Source organism: Rhipicephalus sanguineus, chromosome 5 (assembly GCF_013339695.2).
Source record: "Rhipicephalus sanguineus isolate Rsan-2018 chromosome 5, BIME_Rsan_1.4, whole genome shotgun sequence".
NCBI classification, from domain to species: domain Eukaryota; kingdom Metazoa; phylum Arthropoda; class Arachnida; order Ixodida; family Ixodidae; genus Rhipicephalus; species Rhipicephalus sanguineus.
In genome coordinates, this window is record NC_051180.1 from 93,349,289 (window position 1) to 93,373,612 (window position 24,324).

Here is a 24,324-nt window from a genome sequence, read left to right on the forward strand (position 1 = left end):
GGGTCAGCAGTCGAGCGCCATAACCACTAGACCACCGTGGCGGGGCCCGCTGTTTGGGTAGGCGGCTCGCTCTCTTCTCATGCTGCACGTGTTATGAACGCCTCGAGTTCTTGATTGGTGTTGACATACGCTTCTCGCATTCTCCGCTGAGCGCCAACAAATCTCGACTGCATTTACGTAACGCTGCTCGATCTTTATGCTTCTCCTTTGCCTGCGCAATGTCGTCGCCCACTCGTCATGATTCACTTCGTGGTGATGCGCGGATTTTTAAAATTTGAATTCCGTGTGCACAGGTACAAGCTGGGCAACTATCACCGGCCGTCGACTCCCGAAAAGGACGAAGACGATGACGAGGAAGATGTCGTCGAGGAGGAGGAGAGAGGAAGAGGGGCAACTGCCTCCGCTAGCGCACCAAGCCCGCGGAGGCGCCGAGAGTCCGGTGGCGGCGGCGGCGGCCAAGCGGCCTCCGTGAAACGGCCCGCGCCGCAAGCAGGAGGGGACACGCCCGGGGGCAAAGCTCGTCGCGTGCAACAGGGTGAGCGGAACGCGCACGCGCCCCGAGTTTCATTGTTTGAATTAACCGAAGGGAAGAGTGTGCGCGAAAGGGGTGCATGACCGCGATAGTGAGCTACGGCTTTATTATATGGATGACACTTCGGCTTAACCGGGTTTAAAGGGGGGAGGGGGGTGTTTTGCTCTGAGTGAGTATTAAACAGTGCTTCAGGCTGCAGACAGTGAAAGCCAGATAAGAAATTTAATATGAATAGCAGGCCAAGCTTATTTAGAGGTGACAGTCTGACAGGTATTAAGTACGGGAATGAGGAGTGAAGAAATATATATTAAAAAAAAAACAAGAACAAACGTAGTTGGAAAATGTCAGTGACATCAAGGAACGACAGTCGATAGGCAATGTCCTCGGAGCTGTGGTCTCATAATCCAGAGAGAGAGAGAGAGAGAGAGAGGAGCCATATGATCTTGATAAGGTGGTTGTGGTGTTAATCACATAAGCCAACGTTGAGTTAGGAAAATAAGATTAATTATTCGTAAACGTCGTACTTGACTAACCTTGTGAAGGGCACTTGAACTGTCATGCGGCCGAAGCGAGGACCGAAAAAGAATGGCATTGCCGACGTACACGTGCCGTATATGCCTTCACGCAAATACAAGCTGCGGCATTTTAATTCAGAACTTTGAATGGGGAGCAAACGAGGGTTTCTTGAAGCACTCTTTGGGTCCACCTAGAAAGCATCACTACTGTACGGCTATATTGAGCAGAAAAAAAAACAAAATAAAAAAGAGGCAAAGATACAGGTGACGTAAAATAGTACATAAAGAACTGTCACATAGGATTGTAATCATGACGAAATATAAACCTGAAGTCTAATTTATAGGAAAAAAAAAAAAAAACTCCATTAGGATGCCGTTGCGTTCCTTGTACCTGTAAAATGAAGATAGGCGCTTGAGCTCATATAACACCAGAACTTGCTAATGTTCGCTAGAACTGAAGAAAGTAGCCAAGAACAGGGTTGCCAGGATTGGCTACATTGCGCCAATTTGACTGCTTTTTAAAAAAGGCTGCTGGCGACAGAAAAAACGTCGCGGCTACTTTCTTGTTCCCTCTATTTGAGCCAAGTTATCAATATGCGGTGACGTCATAGCCACTGGCGTTCCAGTATGTGGTGCCAAAACATGTCAGTCAAAGCGTGTTTCCAGCTCGCAAAATTGTATCTGGCAATTTGATGACGCAGACAATGAAATTTAGTTCAAAGGATGACTCAGTGGCCGACCTGTCAAGGCTGGGGATCATAACATAAACGTTAAAAAACTACACTCTTATAACCTGCCAGTCAAGCAGCCCTCGCGCACAGAAACAGCAGAAAATGTATTTGGATATGTGGCTGGCAGTGAGGGAAAATCGTTGCATGCCGCCTCATATTGCACATCGCGTATTGCTGAACGAGAGTCCAAACCTCGAATGGAAGTGAACAGGAATTGAAAGCGCCGTGCGTCCAGAGCGCTCTACCCTCGTCGACATTAGAAATCGAATATCTGACGAACTGCTCTGGAATATTAACTGCTCGGAATTCGTCATCACGCAAGAAATGACTGCGAAAGTGACTACAATTTATGCTTGATTCCCAGCCACTGCGATTTTCAGCGCACTCATTCCGTATACTCATTTTTTCTTGTCGTTGCTTCTAGTCCTCTAAGAAGAGTCATGCAAGACGATCGGAGAGAGCGCCCTTTTTGCAACAGCGCAAAGGCTTGGTTATCCAGTACGAAATTATTGCTAAAGCCAGCAATTTATGTTTGAATCTCAGCAATTCTGATTTTGAAGCGTTCATGCTGTAAATTTTTACATTTTCGCCGGAAGGCTTTCGCAATTAGTCATTTAAATAAGAAACGTCGCAGTTGTACTCATACACGCGTGGCTACTTTTGGTAGCTTTTATTGCGCTTAGCTCAAGTTGGCAACTTTCTGGCTACATTTTCCGATTTTCTGGCTATTTTGTTTGCCTTTTCGACCTGGCAACCCTACCCAAGAAGTAGCCAAGTAGCCAAGACGTTTTTTCTGCCGCCACCAGCCTAAAAAAGTAGCCAAACCTGGCAACCCTGCCTGTGACGTCTTACCGTAGTTGCCCTCCTTCCTCTCTTCCGCGTCGAGACTTAAGCGAGCTTTATGCAGCACAAGTTATCATTAAAGAACAGTGTTCTTCGTGAACACCAATCATATAATTTCAACTTTAAAGGGACTGGCTACCGTCCTTCATCGCTTTTCTGTTTTGTACTGCAATAGAAAGCGTACCGTCTGAAATGTCCAGCCTTGCAGCGGTTTCTCCGGAAAGTGAGCAGAAATTTTTAAAACAGAATTTTTCGATATGCGTTCGGCGGTTCGGTCTTCTTCCTTTGGCGTGGAACATGACCCCAACACTGGTTGGTGGACGCGATGACGATTGTAGTGCCGGTGAAAAATTAAAACCGAAAACACACGGGATTTCTGTAGGATTACTTTATTTTCGTTGAACACTATTGTAATAATGTAACAGTCGTTTTCAGCGCGCTAGCGGTTAAATGAAGCCTTATTATACGATTGCAGAACGCTTGTTTTGCTGTAATCGCAGTCTATGCGTTTATTTTAGCACTGCTGCCGCAATCCAAGCCAAGTTGATTAATCAAAGAGACGATAAATGCACGCCTTCATAGCGCAGCACATGTGAGACATCCTAACAACATTACAGCGGCACAGTACGACCAGCGCGGTGGGCCGCATGGCATAGCGCATGAGTTGAAGCAGACGAATTGAAGACGGCGTCGTAAGCAGCGCCACCGGGCGCCGTTTTGGGTGCGTGAGAAAAAAAAATAAAAGCAAAAAATTACTCTCTGACGCAACCGAAAGCTGCCTCAAGTGCGTAAAATACAATTTCAAGGTAGACATGTTTCTTTTCAAGCGAAATGAGTTTACCTGCGAGGATTTCTTGTCCTACTAGTAGACTGACCACATCGCTGTTGGGTGACGCTAGCGGTCATTCTTTCACGATTTTCAACATCCAATTAAAAATAGAATTCCTTTTTTATGGGGCAAAAGCATGCTCGTTGCCGCCGATGTGACGAACGATCTTCTCATTTTCACCACAATCAGAAAAATTTTTCCGAGTGGTAGACAGTCCCTTTAAACTAATTCTCACGCCGTATAGAATTTGTGATTCTTTCTTATTTTATTCCTAAAGTCAGGTAGTGAAAGGGACTACCAAGCTTAGAAAATGCAAGAGGTATAGAATGCGTGCTGCCGGAGAAGAGTCTTTTTAGAGATAACGCCAACCTAGAAGATTAAAGGGGTTGCTCTTCTTTTTTCCCCTGGCGAAACGAAAGCGCCGCCGTATTCTATTTGCCCCGCAGAAGAGGCTCCCGAGGCCCGTAATGCAGTTGGTAATTGAGTAGGTTCTTTAAAGAAAAGGAATAGAGTGGATATCATTGTTGCGCAGAAAGATCAGGCCAGGGCGCATGTGGAAAGCGTTGCGGCGGTGACGAAACCCTGCGGCCTGAAAAGAGCTTAAGGCATGCGCCTTTTTTTTTTTGCGGGAAATAGGAAAGAGTAGGCGGAGAGGGCCTCAATTTCCGAAGAGAAGCTTTGCGTACTTAAAAATAAAAAAAAAGCGTAAGCAGCAGCAATATCGAGATACATACAGCGCACTCAGGGTCGTACTTCATGCTCGCACGTGTGCTCTCTAGAAGTTTACGTAGGGTACACAGTGAAAAGCTAAATGAGGAGGGATGGGGTAGAGGAAGGAGCGGGCAATCTTAGGTTGCCTAGCTCAAGTTTCAAGACTAGTTCGGGTCTTGCCGTTATCGCCACAGCGATCACAGAATGCACTCACGTTGGAACTTTCCGTCATCTCCCTTGGCAGTGTGTGTGTGTCGCCGCTTTCAGCGTCTTTTTCGGGAGCCCATACAACACAAAGGGAACGTCTTTGTGGGAGGAAAACGCGCGGTGCACCTTGGGAGTATTCAATGCTGGAGGGTTTCGTTATCGGTAAATGGAATTCTTCTTTTTAAAAACACTTTACTTTCAACACGGTTACTTCGCATTGCCCCGTCTCGCTGAACAAGGTCGCTTGTGAAACCCGACGCAAGCAAGCGTGGACGATGCTGGACATTGAGGCACGCGTTTTCTTCTCTCCTCCCTCAAGCTTTCGGTGACCCGAGGGCACTCTGAATGCCAACAGTCGCGCACGCGTCGTTTCTCCTCGTACTTTTGCTTGATTTTTTTTATTTATTTTGTACTTTCTTTCGACCCGGAATGATGGAGCTCCGAACTATACAAGTGTAGTCTCCGAGGTGAGCGCCGACCGCTGCAGAAGTTCATACCCGGAGCGCGGGGATGTCAAGAAAATGCGTCTTCCCTGTTCCTCGTTCGGTTTCGCTTGGACGTACAAGGCTTTCTTTTTAACTGCGGCAACTAACTGTCATTCGCATTTCGCCCGAGTGTCAGCTCGCGGAAGCTGCGTACACATGCGTTTGACATTCGCCAGCTTTCCTGCGCGTCGTTTTACTCACAGCATTGGGCATTGCGTGCAGAGCGCCGTATACAGCGCGCTAGGCCACGTTTTGACTTTCATGACTGGGAAACTGACAGACGGTGTTTGCTTTGGAGCGAGGCGCTGTTCCTGTGATTGTAACGGTTCAGTCTCGCGGTGCTGATGTGTTCCTTCTTTCCTCCTCGTTCACAGTTGCCGTCTGCAGCGCGTGTCGGCATTGTAACTTGCTTTTTTTACATAGTGGCACGTGCACCCACTGTCACTCTCGTTTTTCTTCCAAGCATATCCGGCCGAGCACTTAAGTCCGGTTTTAAGAATATTCGTAAAAAAGTCTCCCAATAAATAGAGATCGACGGTTCTTGTTCAAGAGTTATATCGGATACATATGATATCGTAGCATAGCTTTACCTATGACAAGGGCCAATTAACTGTCAGGATAGTTAATGGAAACTGATTGAGTTCGTTTGAAGATTGTGAGCAGCTGGAACCGTTGCGACACCTGGCGGAGGAGATCTCAACCACGCGCTTCTTTCTACGTGTCCTCCGAGATCCGCTTCGGTAGCGCGCGAAACAGAGTTAACCCAAGGTATACATTAGGGCATACGAACGCCGACGTGCGAGTGCCGCGATCAGAGACCTACGTCAAGGATTAAAGGGACGCTAAAGGGAAACAATGAATCGGTTTAGATCGATAAATTGTGCCCTGAGAACTCAAATGTCGTTAATTTCGCCATCGTGGATTTATTCATAGAGGAGAAAATCAAGTTCAAAGTTTGATTTTTAAATTTCGCGCCGAAATCTCCCCGCGTGACGTCATGGATTTCATAGTGTATTTATCGTATTTTGGCGCTGTTGGCTCAACAAAATTACCCCAAACTTGGTATGTTAAGTCTATGGCCCCTTTAGAGGACAATGTACTTCATTTTTACCGATTAGGAACTACGTAGTCCCTAGTAGGCGCCATCAAAACATGTGACGTCACGGCAAATGGTGCGGAAACTTCAAGGTGGCGTCGCCACCGACATTTTGTTTTTGCGCGTTTTCTCGCTTGCTAAGCGTCTTCTCGCAGCGAGCGTGGTGTTTTTGGTATCCTGAAAGAGTACTTTACTAATATGAAATAAAATGGTTTGGTCTTTAGTGTCTCTAAAGGTCACCTCCAGAAATAAAAAAAAAAGTATATCTGCGAGATATTTCTTTCTTGCAATTCAGGTATTGCAGTTGACGCTCTCTGACACGGTCGCTCGTCTATTCGAAATGACAAAGGTATACCATAATACATAATAATGAGCACTGACAGACAATAATGCGAAGGAAAGTGTGGGGGATGTTATCAGTAGTAAATGTAAGGTAAATGTGAAGAAAGAAAAGTGGACGAGAAGATAACTTGCCGCGGGCGGGGACCGAACCTGCGACCTTGGAATAACGCGTCCGATGCTCTAACAACTGAGCTACCGCGGCGGCCATCCCCCAGTCCACTTTCTAGGGTACATATGTACATTTAAACGTGGGAGCGTCAGTCAGCGCCGCCAGTAGCCATGACGGCGAGTGTAGAACACTCTTTTTCTGCCTGTTGGCGTCACGTAGCACGTGAACTTATTACGAGCAGGCAGCTGACCAATAATCCCTCGCATACTACCTGAAGGCATCAAGTCTGCCAGAACGAGACCCTCGCTATGAATGAAGGAAAGATTACTTTTAAGATTACTTTTAAGATTCCTTTTAAGATTACTTTAATTCACTCATAGTAACGTGCTCTAGATTCATTGTGATGTCGTAATGGGTGAAAGCTTAAAGTTCATTAGGCTTAAACAGGGGTCGGCCGGCCACTTAGTTGGCGCACCCACTTGAATTTGTTGATGCTGGAGACGATCACACACCGAACAAGCACTGAACCATGAACTTGAAAAAGGAGACTCTGCACAGGTGCCGTTCAGCTACCGTTTGTCGTTTTGCCGCGTTATTCCGTAAGAGCAGATTCATCGCTGCGGGTTTTGCCGTATTAAAGTAGCGCGCCTTCTCTACTCGTTCGCCACCGTTCATCTCGACCTTGTCGGCCTTTCTCTGTTCACATTAACGTACCCGGACATAAATGACGCTTTCTTTTTTTCCTGACAATAACGACGACGCGGAAAATCGTTACCAACGCACCGCTAACAGCTTAGGTGTTAGCGGCGCGTTGCTTCACTCCTGGCTCATTCAGTTTCACTTGATTGACACTTGGGTCACTTGATTCACTCTTGGTTCACGCTTAAATTACTTGATTCATTGTTGATTCAAGTTTAATTCACTTGCTTCACTCTTACTTCACTTGATTCACATTCATGTACGTTGATTCACTTGAAATACACCTTTAATTCGCTCTAATTCGTGCTCCTAATAATTTGTCATAATTATATCTGCATTTAATAACATCACGAGACTTGCTACCATTATTATTCGCGACGCTGCCGGACGCCGGATTTTTCGACCGATGACCCAAATGAGGCTTTCGGCTTGAAAATAAGAAATAACATTTGCAGCTGGAAAGTACGCAGGGCGCGATGAGCGTGATCCCGCCGCGAAACGCGCCCCATCTTCAGGTGTACGGGCGAAATTATGGGACGCTTCGGCAGCGGACAAAGTTTAACACTGTAGCGCTCACTGTGTCACGTTAGCTACGTTGAATACGGTGCCTCAAGATACCGATTAAAGCGTGTAAAACACCACGAAAGCTTACTGTTGCATTCTTCATATACGGAAATAAAAGTTGCTGGGGTATAGGTGTTCCAACAATGCTAATACTAATTAAATCATTTCTCTGCTAATTATGTTACAGCTCAAGTAACATCCCCCTCCCCCCCTTTTTTCTTTCTTTCCACAAACGTACTCCCCATGGCTGGAAAACAAGTGAACATATTTTTATGATTGTTATTCAGACAGAACTGTATGTGGGCATTAAAGGGTTAACTTAGATTACAACGGGTTCACGTGTGCCCCGAGGCATAACCTAGAGTTACGTGTTGTCCTTGTTTTTAATTTCACGGTGAGAGGCTCTATGTCTTGCGTTCGTGATGCGCCATTTCTGTCTCTTCAGAGCGCGCGCATCGCGCGGGATTTGCACGCCTTAACGCCGCCTATGGAATGGCAAGACTTCGCGCTACATGGTTGGACGTCCTAACGCGACTCGATCCGTCGTTAACTGCTTTTATCGGTCCAGGAGATTAAGTTCTGACGCGCGAGGGCGCCCCTTATGTGACTTTCAGGTACTCCTTATATTATTCGCCTTCATTGTTCTCGCCAAACTGGCGCCGCGGATTTGCGCTCGCGTTTCCCTCTGATTGGAATAAATTTGAATAAAGCGCTGGCTCATCATGCTGTCCTATTCCGAAGCTGGCTCGTAGACTTTTCCTGCTCTTGTCGCGGGGATTACTCCGTGAACTGCGCGCGCTAATGGTAATGGCTGCAGCTCGCCGGGAGCACGTTCGGCCCCAGTCGTTGTAAGTTATTTAATGACTGACCCTATTGGTAGCTGTCGAACGGCCTATTTCGAAATACGCGCATTTTCGCTGAATAGCCAGCGCCGTTTGTTCCGGCACGTGCCGGGATTAAGCGATTTTGCAGGTACGACCGACGCGGACAGCCTTTTAGCGCTGGCATAGGTTAGTCGTGATCTCCCCTGCGGGGTGACATCCTTTCGCGCGTGTGTGTGCGTGCGTGCGTGTGTGTGTGTGTTTGTGTGTGTGTGTGTGTGTGTGTGTGTGTGTGTTTGTGTGTGTAAATGTGTGCGTGCGCGCGCGTGTGTGTGGGCGCGTGCGTGACGCATGAAATTTCCGCCCACAGCTGTCGGTTTTGCCTCGGCTATGTCTGTGACAGCCGCACTATGACGTATGTGCAAGGTGACGGATATAAACAACTCAAAAATAGGACGGTATAATACGAAAGTAAAACTGGTCCTTTCATAAGCAGTTGAATGTTTACTGTAAGTTGATATAAGAGAGCTTGCTCAATGTCTATTGATGTTTGGCAGCTCTAGCACCGTTTAACGAGGATGCGCCCATGTTGACGCTTGATGGCACTTCTCCATCCCGACGACTAACGTCCATGATCAACGATCAGACAAACCTTTGTGGCAGCTGTAGCAGTTAACGGTGAGGGCGTAATTAGAGAAAGCGGTCTGACAACCAGAAGAGCGTCGGCTAAGGTCGCCATCCCGCGGCATGTTAAAGAGAACAGAACACCACGGCCGGACGCAACGCGCGTCGTGTTTAGCCCGGCCGAAATTTTTCTCGGGGCGAGCGTAAGCGGGGAACGCGGTATTACAGAGGCAGGCGCGCGTCGCAGAGCTTCAGAATGGCTGTCAGTTGGGCTTGTTGGTTCATGATCTTGAGGGTTGAATCGCGCAAACGAGACAGGGACTAAAAGAAGAGACGACAACACACAGAGCTATTTTTAATATGGACGGATGCTATGAGCGAGGCCGAGGCTTGGGCTAACGTCGCCACCTCGTGGTGTGTTAAGGCATTGACGAAATTGCACTTCCCCTATTGGAAACGCGCCGAATGGGAGGGACGCGTAGTGACGACGCGTTCCAGGAGCTAGTCGCGGAGGCCACGGTCATGATGCATTACTTCACTTTACCGCTCCCAGACGGCGAAACCACTCCGCCGACCAAGAGCACTGTGAGAGGAAAGTGTGAGATATAAAAGGCGCGTTTGTAAGTCTCCAGAGTGTGTGACGGTGGCGTAGTGGATAGCCCGGCATCTGTTGTCGCGGGCCGAAGGGTCTTGGGTTCGACTCCCATTGATGCAACTTTTTTCTTTAAGTTTTATTTGCCATCCAATCGTGTGCATTTTTTCGACGTCATTTCCGCGACGGAAATACGTCACTGAAATCTTGGTGGACCCCGGCATAAAACACTTCCGTGTTAAAAAAAAAAAAAACATGTTTTAAAGAGGGGACATTTGGCGTTGTGACTCGGCGCTTGTTGCCTTCATTTATTTTTTTTTTTGGCGTCTTCGTGCGCTCTCTTTATCCGTCGTTATGCGACTCACCCAAATTGTCACTTTCAAGCTGTATGTTTAGCTCCCTTTATCTGGCTAGGAGTGATGTTTATTCAATTGAAGGGGTTTTTATACGATTACAATTTCGGATAACTTCACCCACTTGCTTGTATGTATGTATGTATGTATGTATGTATGTATGTATGTATGTATGTATGTATGTTATGTATGTATGTATGTATGTATGTATGTATGTATGTATGTATGTATGTATGTATGTATGCATGTATGTATGTATGTATGTATGTATGTATGTATGTATGTATGTATGTATGTATGTATGTATGTATGTATGTATGTATGTAGTATGTATGTATGTATGTATGTATGTATGTATGTATGTATCGACCTGCGAAAACGCCGTAAGAGTAACTGGTGAAGTAGTTTTCGTGAGTGAGCAAATCGAGCAACTCTGTGTGGGAGATCTCACAAGCTTATTTTAATTTTTGCACAGAGATTACTCATCACTGGGGAATGGACGAGTAACCGAGTATCATCAGGTGCATTGAAGAGCGACATTAATTGACATTAAGAAAAAAAAAAGTCACACGGCCTCTTACGCATTTGCCTTAGACGACTCGAAGACGAAAGCCATCTTTTTCTTGTCAATTGAAACTCCTCACACTTCATTTGCATTGCGTAGGAATTCATGGTTTCGCTGAGCGTAGGAATTGTTTGGACAGACATGCAGGGAGAGAAATACGACGCTGCCCAAAATAGATTTGTTCTCTTCTGTTCTTGCTGCATTTTCGATGGAGGCGAAAATGTTTGAGGCCCGTGTACTTAGATTTAGGTGCACGTTAAAGAACCCCAGGTGGTCGAAATTTCCGGAGCCCTCCACTACGGCGTCTCTCATAATCATATCGTGGTTTTGGGACGTTAAACCCCAGATATTATATATATCTCTTCTGTTCTTTTTTTGTGAACCCATCCACCGCTGCTCCTTCGCTCCCTGTTTATAATTCCACATTTATGCTTGTCGTAAGTACCGGCTCCCCTTTGCCTGTTGAGCTTGTTGAGCAGTTCGCCCATTTTTGTTCGCCCTCCTTGAGGATTTCTTCGAAAAAAAAGGAATCTGTACACTACGCGCGCCCATGGTTGTGTTTGATAGTACATGAAGAGCCCTTGTCCATCGAGACTTTAAGGAAGTCCTTTTATTTCTGTTGCTTTCCGGCCGAACGCCAAGGAAGAAAAAAACAAACAAACTTAGCTGGCTATAGAGACGGGAGAACCAAACGCTCGAAGCCTCCTTACCGTCCACTATATATTGCTTCAGATTTATCGGCCGGACCGTAGAAATTTTCTGGAGGTTAATTTAGTGTGGGTGTCCACGTGGGTCCGCATCTCTCGCGAGCAGTAAGTACTTATTTTCCTTTTTTTTTTGACGCACGTCTCGCTTTTAGAGTGCCTAAGCTGCTGTCCCTAATGAAAGCGCATAGGGCTACGACGAGCTGGAATGTCCTTTATACTTTCCTCAAGTGGCAGCTCAGTTCCAAATTTAGCTCTCTTTTTTTTCATCTGCCTGGGGTCTTCCAGCGGATTCGCTTTTATTAAGATGGGCACGCGAAGCTGGGCTGCGTATTCATTATAGGCACCTCGGTTCCTGACTCTCACTTAAGCTTTGAGAGCTCAATCATCTTCGTATCGTTTTAAGTGCCCCATGAACACTCTGGACTCATCGCGGCGGCACAGTATACAGCCATGCCTTTTTGTTGATAGCGTGCTATGGCGATGCTCTGTCGGGCTATATATATATATATATATATATATATATATATATATATATATATATATATATATATATATATATATATATATATATATATATATATATATAATATATATATATTATAGGGCAATGCGTGCTCAAGGTGGCGGAAGGGTTAAGGAAGGGCAATCGGCAACCACCCGTCTTTTTAGCACGAAGCCACAAGTATAGGGATTTCTCAGAAGAAACCTTCTTAGTTGGCGAAAAATTCGTCCTGGTCCGGAAGTCGAACCCGGGACCAACGCCTTTCCGTGGCGGTCTCTCTACCAATTGAGCTAACTAGGAAGCTAGCGACCGTCCCGTGTGGTCGTGTTTTTTCTCTTCCAGACGACAAACGTGGAAGTTCAGCAGTGGTCCCGAGAAGGCAGAGTGAGAAGGAAGAAGGTGACAGCGATTTTGACGCCGACACGGATGTCGACGCAAACGATGAAGACTACGACACCGAGGAGGAGATTCAAAAGTAAGAGACGCACCTACGTCACTGGGGAACATCATCCACTTCCGGTCTGCAGTACACTTCCGGTTGTTTCATATTAATCCGTGCTATTAGCCTTAAGTAACATTTCGGTAGTCTTAATTACATTGTCCTTGATTACTATCCACTTGCCTCTTGTAACCTTCGGTTATCGAACGTAATCTTGGTTTTTACTTACATTCGCTTGAAATTACTTTTAATTTAGCGTATGTAATCATGATTAACTTACATTTACGTTCTTTACTCCTAATTCTGTTAAATCACTTTCGGTAACATTTTATTTTATTTCATATTTATTCTTAATTTCCTATACCCTACGTTTAGTAGCTCAAGTTTATTGGATTGATAACGTGTAATTACATTCATCTGTGCGCTTTGGTTTTATTGTGTTATTTCCGTTCACATCAGTTACTTTGATTTACATTTACCTTCCTGCGTCTGTCCTACATGTCGCATCTGTGCTTCTACCTCGGACCGGATTCACCGCGATCACACTCACGAGGCTTTTTCCGCTTTGGCACTTCTAATGCCCACGCATTAAAATACTTTGTTCTATCATTCTCTATCATCTAATCATAGTTACTGTCGGATGGTTATTATGATTACTGGGTGATTCCACGTAAGATCGAACAAACGATGGCTGGTCGACCTCTCAAATTTATTTCAAAATTTTATATATTATTGCCTCATGAGTGGACAGAAGAGATCCGCAATTTGTTTTGCCACCAAAAATTTTTTCGAAGCACAGGAAATCAATAATGACGAAGAGGTGGAGTGGAGCGCTCATCCGCTCTGCTGTTTTGGCCAACTTTCGTTATGAATTGCACAAAATATATTGAAGTTAGGTAGCTGAAATTTATTTACCTAAATATATGCATGTTTTTGCTTCTGCTCATGTATTTTTAGTTTTTATGTGTAGTGTATATGTTTTCATAAAAAACCTCAAAAATGGCCCGATTGGCAAAATTTTCTTTACTTTGAAGGTCTTTATCTCAAAAAAGAATTGTAGCAGAGCTACAAAAATTCCGCATTAAGTTCTTCGCATGCTTATCTACCAAACTGCCGAATCTTGTATTTATATAACTTTTCAGTAAAGAGATATGATCGGGCTAAGTTCAAGAAAACACCGAACAATGGAAACTTCTGACGACAATTAAAAAAAAAAAAACCATTTTTTAAATTTCTTAAACTTTGTCCACTTATTCTCCTCCACATCAGCTTTCACAATCATTAAAAACATGTTGCATAATGTCGTTTCGCTAATAGTTACGGCCCCTCCAATGAGACCGTTAGGCAAGGATGGGCAATGCCGACTTCTTGCCCAGCAAGTGTATAAAATGCAGGCAGGATTGAACTTCTTTTTATTAAAAGGCCAGAAGGTACCTACAAAGGTGTCGCAGGCACTGAAGACGTTAATTTTGAAAATATTTGGTCACTGCAGCGGCCACGAGCGCGGGGCTACCGATCAGGCGCGCGCGCTCCCGAGATGCTCGTTGTAAGAGACGGCGCAGTGAGAGCTCGTTTTCGCGTCCTCAGACCGACTGAGTTCGAAACAGCAACACCTCTCGGGTGACTTGAACGCACGTGCACCGGTAGTCGCAGTGATCTGGTTAATTGCGTCGATTTCTTTTTCAAGGGGCATAAGAATGTCATCGTTATACTGTGCGTTCCGTGAAGATCTTTCATTGCAGTGGCAGCAAAAGCACGCGTAGCACAAGTAGTCCGTCTCACTGACAGTCACTGATCTTTCGGACGTTAAACGTTCCTTCAAAGCATTTATATCCAGGTCGGTAACTCTGCGAAATTTTGGCTTCTTTGCAATAATTAAAGGAGTACTGACACGAATTTGAGAAATCGCAAAAGGGACATTTTTTTTTTGCTTCGTCGGTATGCAGTGTCCACGCTGCTGTCCACACACTGGAGTCGGAGATCACGTATAAAATATTTTAATTTGACTTTGAAGTTTTCGTCGCTGAGCATTTGCAAGCCAGCCACACTGCAAGGACATTATCCCGACGAGTCAAGACAGTTCCTCCGAGTTCGCGAGTTCTGCGTCCTGCATGCAGCCTAAATCGTAGAAATCACTGTCAGGGTCCCTGGACGACAATTCACTCATCGTTGTCTATTGCACCACGAGCAGATGACGGATTTCCCGTTAGTACGTCGCGAGTTTCTGTATCTCTGTGACGTCGCACTGCTATGAAAAGGCACTGAGAAGCCACCCCCTCGATATCGAAACCGAAAGTGTCTTTTTAAGGTGGCGCTAATTAAAATATATAGGATGCATTCCCAGGCACCACAATAGTCGTTTTAGGTTTCTCGACACCAGTATTTTTATTTAGAGGAACAATCCGATTTTTTTTTAAATTCGTGTCAGTACTCCTTTAAGCTTCTTGTGCTTCGAAAGGTAGTCTCCACAATAGACTCATTCAGAGCTATACTTGCTCGTCATGAGACGCACAGGAGGAGTAGAGTAAGAGCAAAGCACAAGAACTATCCGCGCCGAATGATGTGTGAACAGCGCACCGAACGCGCGGCCAGTTCAGGCTGTCTGCTGCCGATATCTAATATAGGCAAGCGCATCCGGTTACCGATAGTTTTGCTTTTCTTTCCTTTGACAATCCATATTTTGCTTTGCCACTAAAGCGCCACGTTCATGCTTTCCTCTGATCGCAACTGGCGCAGCGCAGTTTCTGTGGCAGCAGCGTGCGTGAAGCGAGCGCTCAGCTCCCTTATAGAGTTTTCATCTTGCTTCCATCTCCGCCGTGTTATCAGCGCCTAGCTGAGATGCGAACAGAGGGTGGATAGAATAGCGAAGCTCCAGTGCACGTGCGTTCAAGTCACCCGATAGGTGTTGCTGTTTCGAACTCAGTCGGTCTGAGGACGCGAAAACGAGCTCTCACTGCGCCGTCTCTTACAACGAGCATCTCGGGAGCGAGCGCGCCTGATCGGTAGCCCAGCGCTCGTGGCCGCTGCAGTGACCAAATATTTTCAAAATTAACGTCTTCAGTGCCAGCGACACCTTTTTAGGTACCTGCTGGCCTTTTAATAAAAAGAAATTCAATCCTGCCTAAATTCTATACACTTGCTGGGCAAGAAGTCGGAATTGCCCATCCTTGCCTAACGGTCTCATTGGAGGGGCCGTAACTATTAGAGAAACGACATTATGCAACATGTTTTTAATGATTGTGAAAGCTGATGTGGAGGAGAATAAGTGGACAAAGTTTAAGAAATTTAAAAAATGGGTTTTTTTTTTAATTGTCGTCAGAAGTTTCCATTGTTCGGTGTTTTCTTGAACTTAGCCCGATCATATCTCTTTACTGAAAAGTTATATAAATACAAGATTCGGCAGTTTGGTAGATAAGCATGCGAAGAACTTAATGCGGAATTTTTGTCGCTCTGCTGCAATTCTTTTTTGAGATAAAGACCTTCAAAGTAAAGAAAATTTTGCCAATGGGCCATTTTTGAGGTTTTTTATAAAAACATATACACTACACATAAAAACTAAAAATACCTGAGCAGAAGCAAAAACATGCATATATTTAGGTAAATAAATTTCAGCTACCTAATTTCAATATATTTTGTGCAATTCATAACGAAAGTTGGCCAAAACAGCAGAGCGGAAGAGCGCTCCACTCCACCTCTTCGTCATTATTGATTTCCTGTGCTTCGAAAAAATTTTTGGCGGCAAAACAAATTGCGGATCTCTTCTGTCCACTCATCAGGCAATAATATATAAAATTTTGAAATAAATTTGAGAGGTCGACCAGCCATCGTTTGTTCGATCTTACGTGGAATCACCCTACTACAAACCACCTCTGGCAGTTATGGTAGGTGGCGTCGTTTGTCAGTTTTCAAGCCAGCTCGAAGTGGCCTCGTAGTCGGCGGTGTATCAGGGCGTGAAGCAATTACAAAGGTGAGCATAATTATGTTGTCCAAGGCACAGTTCGGCAGCCTCATTACTGCAATCTGGCCTGAACGGCAGTGTAATGAAACGTAGTGTAACACCTCCGTCTGTTGTCATAATTGGTACATAATGTCATTTCCCTGGTCGTTTATTTTCCATCTGAAGTTTAGCGTGGCTGGTTGAAAGGAAATAAGTGAAGGATTTTCGCAGTAAATGGTCTTGTATAAAGATGTGTGTGCATGCAAGGAAGGAATGCGTAGCCGTCGTTGGTTCAACGATATGTAGACGGAACTAGGTCCGGAATCGCGTGTCCGTGTTGCCTAGGACGAGCAAGGTCAAATCCATTCTTCGTGAATTGTACATAAAGATTAAATGAATAAGAACTGATGCTACAATCTTCCACGCGTACACATTTTTTCCCCCCACTTTTGATTGAGTCGGAGGGCATATCGACAAGGACGCTCTTTCGCTTTCAAGGACAAGACTGCCGCTGTGTTTGCTATATTTACCCGTTCTCTCTCTTTCGGCGATGCTGCGCTTAGTGTCCTTCACTTCCGAGTCTTCCTGTTGAGCCCTTTGTTCCCGAGACTTATCTTTTACGCTATGCATATATATGGCTACGATGTTGGTAACGGGCCGTATGTGTTCTTTCTGGCCCTTTGCACATTTCTCTATAGGAAGGCGCTATCGCCAACTTTTCTTTGTTTTTGTTTTTCAGTCCGCGCTATCGGACCCTCGTTGGGTTATACATACAACAGCTTTGTATGCGTCTTTCTCGGTCCCATCTTTTTCGTTGTTGTTCACGTACCTTGTTAGGTTGTCAGCACGCCTTGATTATGCATACACTGTACAATTGGTCGGCTTCAAATCTGTGGGCACGCGAACGAGGTACCTCAGTTCTGATCCGATTGCTCTCTATAAGCCTAACCCGAAGCAGAGACCGGGACACGCTCCGTGTTTTTCTTGGGTCCCGCGCAGAGTGATGCAGCGGCAGCAGAAGCAAGAGACGGAAGCATCGAAACACGTGGGCTCCGACGCCGATCCCTTCGTCGGCGATGCATCGGGTTTGGATGACGCGTCGGCGATTCCTTTGGACCTGCCCGATCTGCCGGCCTTCTTCACGGGAAAGACGTTCCTGCTGTACGGTGATTTCCCGGCGGACGAGAGGCGCGCGCTCACCAGGTACATCGTCGGCCACGACGGGTGAGGCATCACTTCAACCCTGAGCGCTGGCGCGCGCGCGCGCGTTGGTTTCTTTGCTTTGCAACACTGGCTTCTGCTTGGCTGCGGCCTTCCTTCAGGCGCATACTGCTTGCGAATTGCGTATTGTTAGCGTAAGAAGAAAAGGCGATGCGTTGGCTGACTTCGTGTACGTAATCGTTTTCGTATGGGCTGCGATTTTCCGACAGCTCGCGCCGCGGGAGTCAAATTTCAGTTCGCGTTGGCTCGACTCCGCTTCGCTCGGTCCGCTTTCGCGTATTTCGCGGGATAACCTTTAACATTATGTGTCTTCGCGGCGTAGAGCAAGAGCGTGGGATGAAGGTTAGGAATGTCAGTCCCGCTTTTGCAAGCAGCGTGAAGTAATCGCAGGAATATGTGCCGCGCTTTAGCCTTAAGGCAACAGCGACATTAAAACTTTGGAGGAGGCGTCACGATCGAAAATACTACAGCATAACAACAAGAAAAATGTCGAACTGACAATCATTGTCGAACTAACAATGGCGTCTGTAGTCCTGCCTCTCTGTCGCCCTCCAATGCGAGAGGGATAGACGGCGCTGCGCATGCAAGACGTTATTGACGGGTAATGCGTAATTTCCTGCGAAGATGAACACCTTCTGAATGGGTTGTCGCTTTCCTCTTTTTTTGTCTTTTTTTTTTTTGCTACCCAGGGATCTCAAGGAGGACTTGGACGATACTGTGAAGTTTGTAATCACCAAGTCTGAATGGAACGACAACTTCGACGAGGTGAGTGCTGCTTCATGTTCCACGCACAGGTATAGACCAAGGTCATGATGTGTGCGATGCATTGCTGCGTGAGATCGCGGTGTTCTCTATGCTGGGAAGTCGCCTTCATTAAGTGATATATGCTTAGCAAAACAGCGCGACTAGCTTGAAGCCCTTGAATTCAAGTTTTGTATGAACCAATCGGATCGTGACAACGTGAAATAAGAGCGTGGCTGGAGGTTGAGTTATATGGGACATTATGTTTCCGCTACAAATATCAAAGGGTGAATAAACGTTGTTTTACGGTTTCACTGCCGTATACATTTCATTCGATCCGAACGAAGGAATTGAGCCAGATATATTTGTCATCTGGTGGATATCGTGCATGCAGTTTTAATGGCTTAACGTTTGCTTAGTAATGGCCATGTTTAATTTGTCAGCTGTAGCGAGGCAAAGTTTCTTGTCTTTTTGTTTAAAAAGAAAGCATCGAACAAAGCTGATCAAACATTTGCAATAGCGCTGGTTACCATTCTACTAAAAGACGATGTACACTCAGGTGTGTGTAATTCTGCCGCGCTCCTGTTTGTCTGCTTTGCTAAATTTGCAACTGTGAGCAACTGTGAGCAACTGCGGCAACTCACTTTAGCGGTTCTCGCATTTTCATTCGATTCCTAATCGTGCTAACTGAATATTACTCGAGAGTGCTGTTGGGGACATTGTCAGAATGCAGTTTCGGTTTCGTTTCAGCGGTGTTGTGGTGTTATAGCGCAGAACGTGGTCACGACGATGTCGATATTTTTATGTACCCACTCTCGGTCGTTTTACTGCGTCGCGACATCAGACATCACAGCGAGTAGCAGTATAAAGAAAAAGGCCGAGGGAGCCGCCGTGTATACAGGTCCGAGCGACGCAACATCTTGTTCCCTGTGATACAACTTTGCGTCGTGACGTAAAAAAAAAAAATACAGGAATCCACTGGATCGGAAAAGCCAATCTGGCTACCCAGAAAAACTGTAATAAAGGACCAAAAAAACCTTTACTTAAGGCAAAGAGTCGAAAACGTCACGGTGTACTTTATCTTTCTCACCATCACTTTACAAGACTGAAGTTTAGGGTAAAACGAAAGCTTGAAGAGGGGCGGTGAACAGAAACCTGTTTGCTGCCCTGACAGAGACTAGTTTCCGTGCCGAAACGTCGTCCCTATCGGCATTTCCTGTTCAAAAATTTCTCATTGTCATCTGTTTATGGTGTAGGGGGGTTGGACGGGAGTTAAAGCATCAAAATTTTAAATTTCGATGCAGTTAATGCGGACTGCTAAGAGCGTTTCTAGCGAAAACGAGTTTGGTTTCTGACACGAGCGACGTTAATTAATCACGGGTGCCGTGCACCTTCCACGATGTTCTTTCTGCAAGGAAACAGCATGAGCGCTGCTGGCGTTTTTGCCATTTGAAACGACATAGCCAACGCGACAATTATGTATGACTCATGTTTTTTATTTATTTATTTTTTGGCTGTGTTGCTAGAATCGGCTTTGACGTAGTGTCTATTTGCGGATGCTGGATTAGACCATATTATGCATTTCCATGTTCTTAATGGCCGAAACACAGCATTTCACAGGTTTCGTAGTTAGCTTTACCTTTTTTTTGAAAAAAAAAATAAAAAAGAGAAATAATATTTCGTTAGAGTTAGCATCATAATATTGAACCCAGTTTCGTCGCATCGTGAGCAAGCGCTCACTTGACGAAGGAAGGCTCTCGGAGCGTCTATGAAATGCAATGGCTCTCTTGGCGAGCTTGAAGTCACGCGCTGTCTTGAGGCTGACTTGACCAAGTCAAGTTGCGGCTTCAGGTTAAGGCACGTTTCTGAATACGGGGATTAGTATGCTGGAGTACTTCTTTGTTCTTGTCTTTGTGAAGAACCGTGTCGTTTTATCTAAACCTCGCAAAGTGCGACATCGCAGAGCTGGCACGTGGATGTCTTTAAGCTCAAGGCGGCTTTTCTATATTGCCGCATTGGCGACGTTAAAGGCTCGTTAAAATGTTATCGCGCTCTACGTGTCTTGACTAGCACGGTATTTGAAGCGAGAGTCTTTAAGTATAGATTAAAGCGGCCGCTTCCGTTTAGGACGCTTATTTTCTTGGCATACTGGGTTCTAGCGGGTATACTATTGAAGAGCCCGATTGTACGCATGCCACGACAAGGCCTTGTCTAGGGTTTGCAAGAATGTAGCATGGTTTCTTTGTGCGAGATTTTGTTCGTATTTTGTTAGACGGCGTCCAGGATTTTGCCGGAGGCCGCGTTTCCGAGGTTACGGATTAAAAAAAAAAAACTTTCTCATCTGTTGACTGCATCATGCAAGGTGAAACGCCGTCGTCAAGAAGCTTGGATGTAAAGTCTGGTTAGACCACTTATTCCCAGCTAAACCTTGCGGCGCCGCTGCACTGTGATTATTAACGCTCGGATGTCGGTGCTGGTGGTGAGTAAACGTGTCGCATCGCTTGAGTGCTCTTTGGGGCTTTACGTTGCAGCGTCCTGGGCGCCTTTGTTACCTTGATGTAATAAGGAGACTGTGTATACGATATGTGGGGTCTTGGTTAAGTAAGTCACTTAACAATATTTTTTTTTGGCCTCCCCTCAAGCACTACGCATTCTACACTAAACCACGCGTACGCAAGAAAACCAAGTCACTATCGTCTGGTTCCCAGCGCACGCAGGCGACGCCCATCCGCATCTCACCAACCTCAACGAGGTAGCCCGCTCCGCTGCACTAGGTCTAGTCAACCGTGCCGGAGGTCGCACAGGTGAAGGCGTTGACCGCGAGCGTCTCACCAGCTACTGCGATCTTACCAAATCATTCTACCTTTCTCGAAGAACCTTCCCTCCGCCTAACCATAAGCTATACAGAGCCCAGGCGGCTACCTTACGCTTGCTACAAACAAACTGGTACCCGTCACTTTCCCGATATCACAAGATTTACCCCTACATATACACTGCCAGCATTTGTAAGATATGCAAGACACAAGTAGCATCGCTTCAACACATGCTGTGGGAATGTCAGGTCCAATATCAGAATGTCAATACCGAGACCCTCTCATTGACATGGCGCGCCGCCCTGCGCAGCTCCCGCCTCGACGATCAGCTATGGGCCACCCAGCAAGCCCACGATGCGGCGAAGAGGCAAGACCTCGACGTCCCCACGTGGGAGACCTAGGCCGCGCCACTCGAATTGCTGGTTCTCAGTAATGTTTATTTTTCCTTCTGCTTGCGTGTTTATGACAGAACGCTGGGTTGGGCCGTGTGCTTTGACTTTAGGAAACCGAATTCCCCAAGGCCCACTATTAATAACATGTCGCCCGAAATCAATATAAGCTAACAGCGGCACCATTCGTGCATCGTTCGGGCTTGCTGTACACAGTGTGTAGAGCACCACTTGTCTCAGAAATACCGTGCACGAATACGGTGTTTGTAGAAGTATACTCCACGTCTTCGGATCGGTAAAAATAGGGGGAGTTGATGGGATTTTTAAAATTTGATAGCCACATGGAGTAACAGGCGAAGGATAAAGGAAAGCCAGAGAGGACAACCGGGACTGAGCCTGGTTGTTACAGGAAAGTGTAAAACGTTTTTACGTGTATAATGTAGGGTACTATAGAAACCGCGACGAGAGGCGATTTTCTTAAACGGCAAATGGACATGATTTGCCACGATCCGTTAACATTACGCAGCATATTAGCTTCGATACCCGGCCCTCCGAAACGGCGACCGATTTTAGAGTTATTATTTAATTACCTGTCAGAAAATGGCCTCACCGGAAAGCTTTAATGAATCACTATTTCACATGGAAAAGCCTAAACTTACCTGACATCCCAGTTGTATATCGAATTTGTAACTATTAGCACCAGGTTAACTTGCGCATTTCATATTTGTTTATATTTGGTGAATTCCATTGGCGGATTCGGAGTGGCTGACGAACTCTACGCCGGAGCACTCCACTCCGGCGGAGAGCAACCGAAGGAAATCTGCCAATGGAACACAAGCGCCCTCGCCAGAGCAAACGGTAGGGGGTGCTAGCGCACATCTGTTTCGCAAGCGCCCAGCATTCCTCGCGGTTCGCGCAGTTTTTGCCAGTTTTCGCCTTCACGGGCGCGAGCGGAGAGAACGGGCGCGATCGGACAGCGCATTTCATCGCGCACGCGGTACGCCACGCTGTTCGCACGCGCGGGGAGCTTGCGACTTCCGGTCGAATCCGTCGCTTTTCGCGGAGTCGAGAGAGCTGCTCCGTGGAGTGAATCTGGCGCAGGAGCTGCTCCAGATATGCCAATGAAACATACAGGGAGCGCTCTCAATGCGTCATTGGAACAGACTTGCTCCGAATGGAGCAGAAAAACTGCTACCGGAAGTGCTCTGAATCTGTCAATGCAGTTCACCGATTGTTTATTTTCTTATTGTTTTCTTCCCTCACTTCTGGAATATTTTAATCCCATTGCCCTTCCCCACACAGGGTAGCATGCCAGCGGAGACGCCGGCAAAGATCTCTGTCCTTCCAATAAGGGGTCTCTCTCTCGCGTTCTTTTCACTGCACTTACTAAAAGGGGACTCCCCGGAAACCTTTCTTTTTTTTGAAACTGAAAGAACATGTTGGAATGAGTGCGGGGCCTTTCGGGAATACACAGTTTGATTGATGACGTGGTACAATGTGTCAAAGCAACTTTGGTATAGGGCTGTTAGCAGAGATGGAGTTAGTGCAGCGATTCGGGGTGATTTTCTGTTAGAGTATCTTTAATTTGCAGCTAAAGCATTTTCTTCACTTCGCTGCCATCGAGGCGCGGTAGCTGCGGCCGGGAATCGAACCGATGACATTGTGCGTAGCGGCTCAACAGCTGACAGGTAAGCAATTCACATGTCAGAGGGCCCCTAAACGAATAATGTATACATACGCCAGCTAATCATATCGTCACAGTATGCCTGTTCATCGTTGTTTCTCTTGTGCCGTTTTCTTGGGCAACTCCTCGAGGCCTTCTGGGATCGGGGTTGATGGAAGGATACGTTATGTAGATCTGTAGAGTCCCCTTGTATGTTTGTACTTCTGCGTATACTTATTGGAAGGTCCCGTTTGTGCTGTTGTCATCTCCTCCCACAGCTGTCATTGGTTGACATTCGTGTCAGATAAAAAACTGGGCCACCACCTTTTCGTGGCGGGACCAATACCAGGGCTGGTAAGGACGAAGGGCAGGCACATAATGTGTTTCCCGCATTCTTGACTGCACGCTTTACTTGACTCGACCGGTCTTTTGAGCCTCTTTAGATTCCAGCATCCGACAGCGCTCTTTAAGAGCAACAGAACTTCGAGCGCGCGATTCCATTGGAGCAGCGCTTAAACTACCGGCGCTTGCTCACTTTCTGTGCTCCTTGCGGCAAATCTGAGACATGTAGTGCGTACACGCGCGAAGCAGTGTCGCGCGCGGCCAACTTGTGGCCACAAACAATCCTCCAGTAACTGTGTTTTATAGGAGGCTCTATGCACGAACCTGAGCTTTTCCTCCACTTGACAGTTGTGGTTCGGTTGATGGGGCGCCATATTGGCTTTCGCTTGTAAGCTCCTCGATCAGTTGAGGCGCTTGTGCACCCGTGTTCTTTACGCGGAACCTGTCAACAAGGTAAGCAGATGTTATGCGGGGCTTCTTTTAAGAAGCCAGACATCGGCGTCAACTATAGGAACCCTCGAGATCTTCGTTCATTTCTTTTTTTTTCTTTTTTTTTCGCGCTGCTCTCGTCGAGAGTGGAATGCCAGCTCTCCCAGCGAACCGTTCTTCCGAACTTTCGAATCGACGTTGGCTGTCGACACCCGCCAGAATGGATGTGCCACGATGCCACGAGGGGTTGCATAAATACGGCCCGAGTTGCGCACCGCTTCAACTTTAGCGCGAAACGTGAGTAGCGGTTCCGATAAACTTCGACAGCCCCGCCGTTTCCGTGGATGTCGCATTGGTACCCGATACTTCCCGGGTCCCGCACGTAAACAAGTAACCGCTCAGTTATTGTTTGATCCGCTTTTGCGAGTGTTTATTTTCACTCAAAAAATTGCGGGCTTCTATAGAAAGAAGTTTCTCCCGCTTCTTTGCGCACCTCAGAGGTCGGCGTTAAAAAAAAAATATT

At 46.2% G+C, this 24,324-nt stretch overlaps 1 protein-coding gene across 1 annotated transcript in view; it reads left to right on the top strand.

Annotated features, from left to right (window-relative positions):
• Nucleotides 1–237: 237 nt before the first annotated feature.
• Nucleotides 238–24,324, top strand: part of LOC119394837 (DNA repair protein XRCC1) — a 29,077-nt gene continuing 4,990 nt past the window's right edge. Inside the window, exons 1-4 of the mRNA XM_037662140.2 lie at nt 238–535; nt 12,170–12,302; nt 17,203–17,427; nt 18,114–18,189. Of these exons, the coding sequence (XP_037518068.2) occupies nt 238–535; nt 12,170–12,302; nt 17,203–17,427; nt 18,114–18,189 (732 nt within the window). The remainder of the gene's footprint in view (nt 536–12,169; nt 12,303–17,202; nt 17,428–18,113; nt 18,190–24,324) is intronic.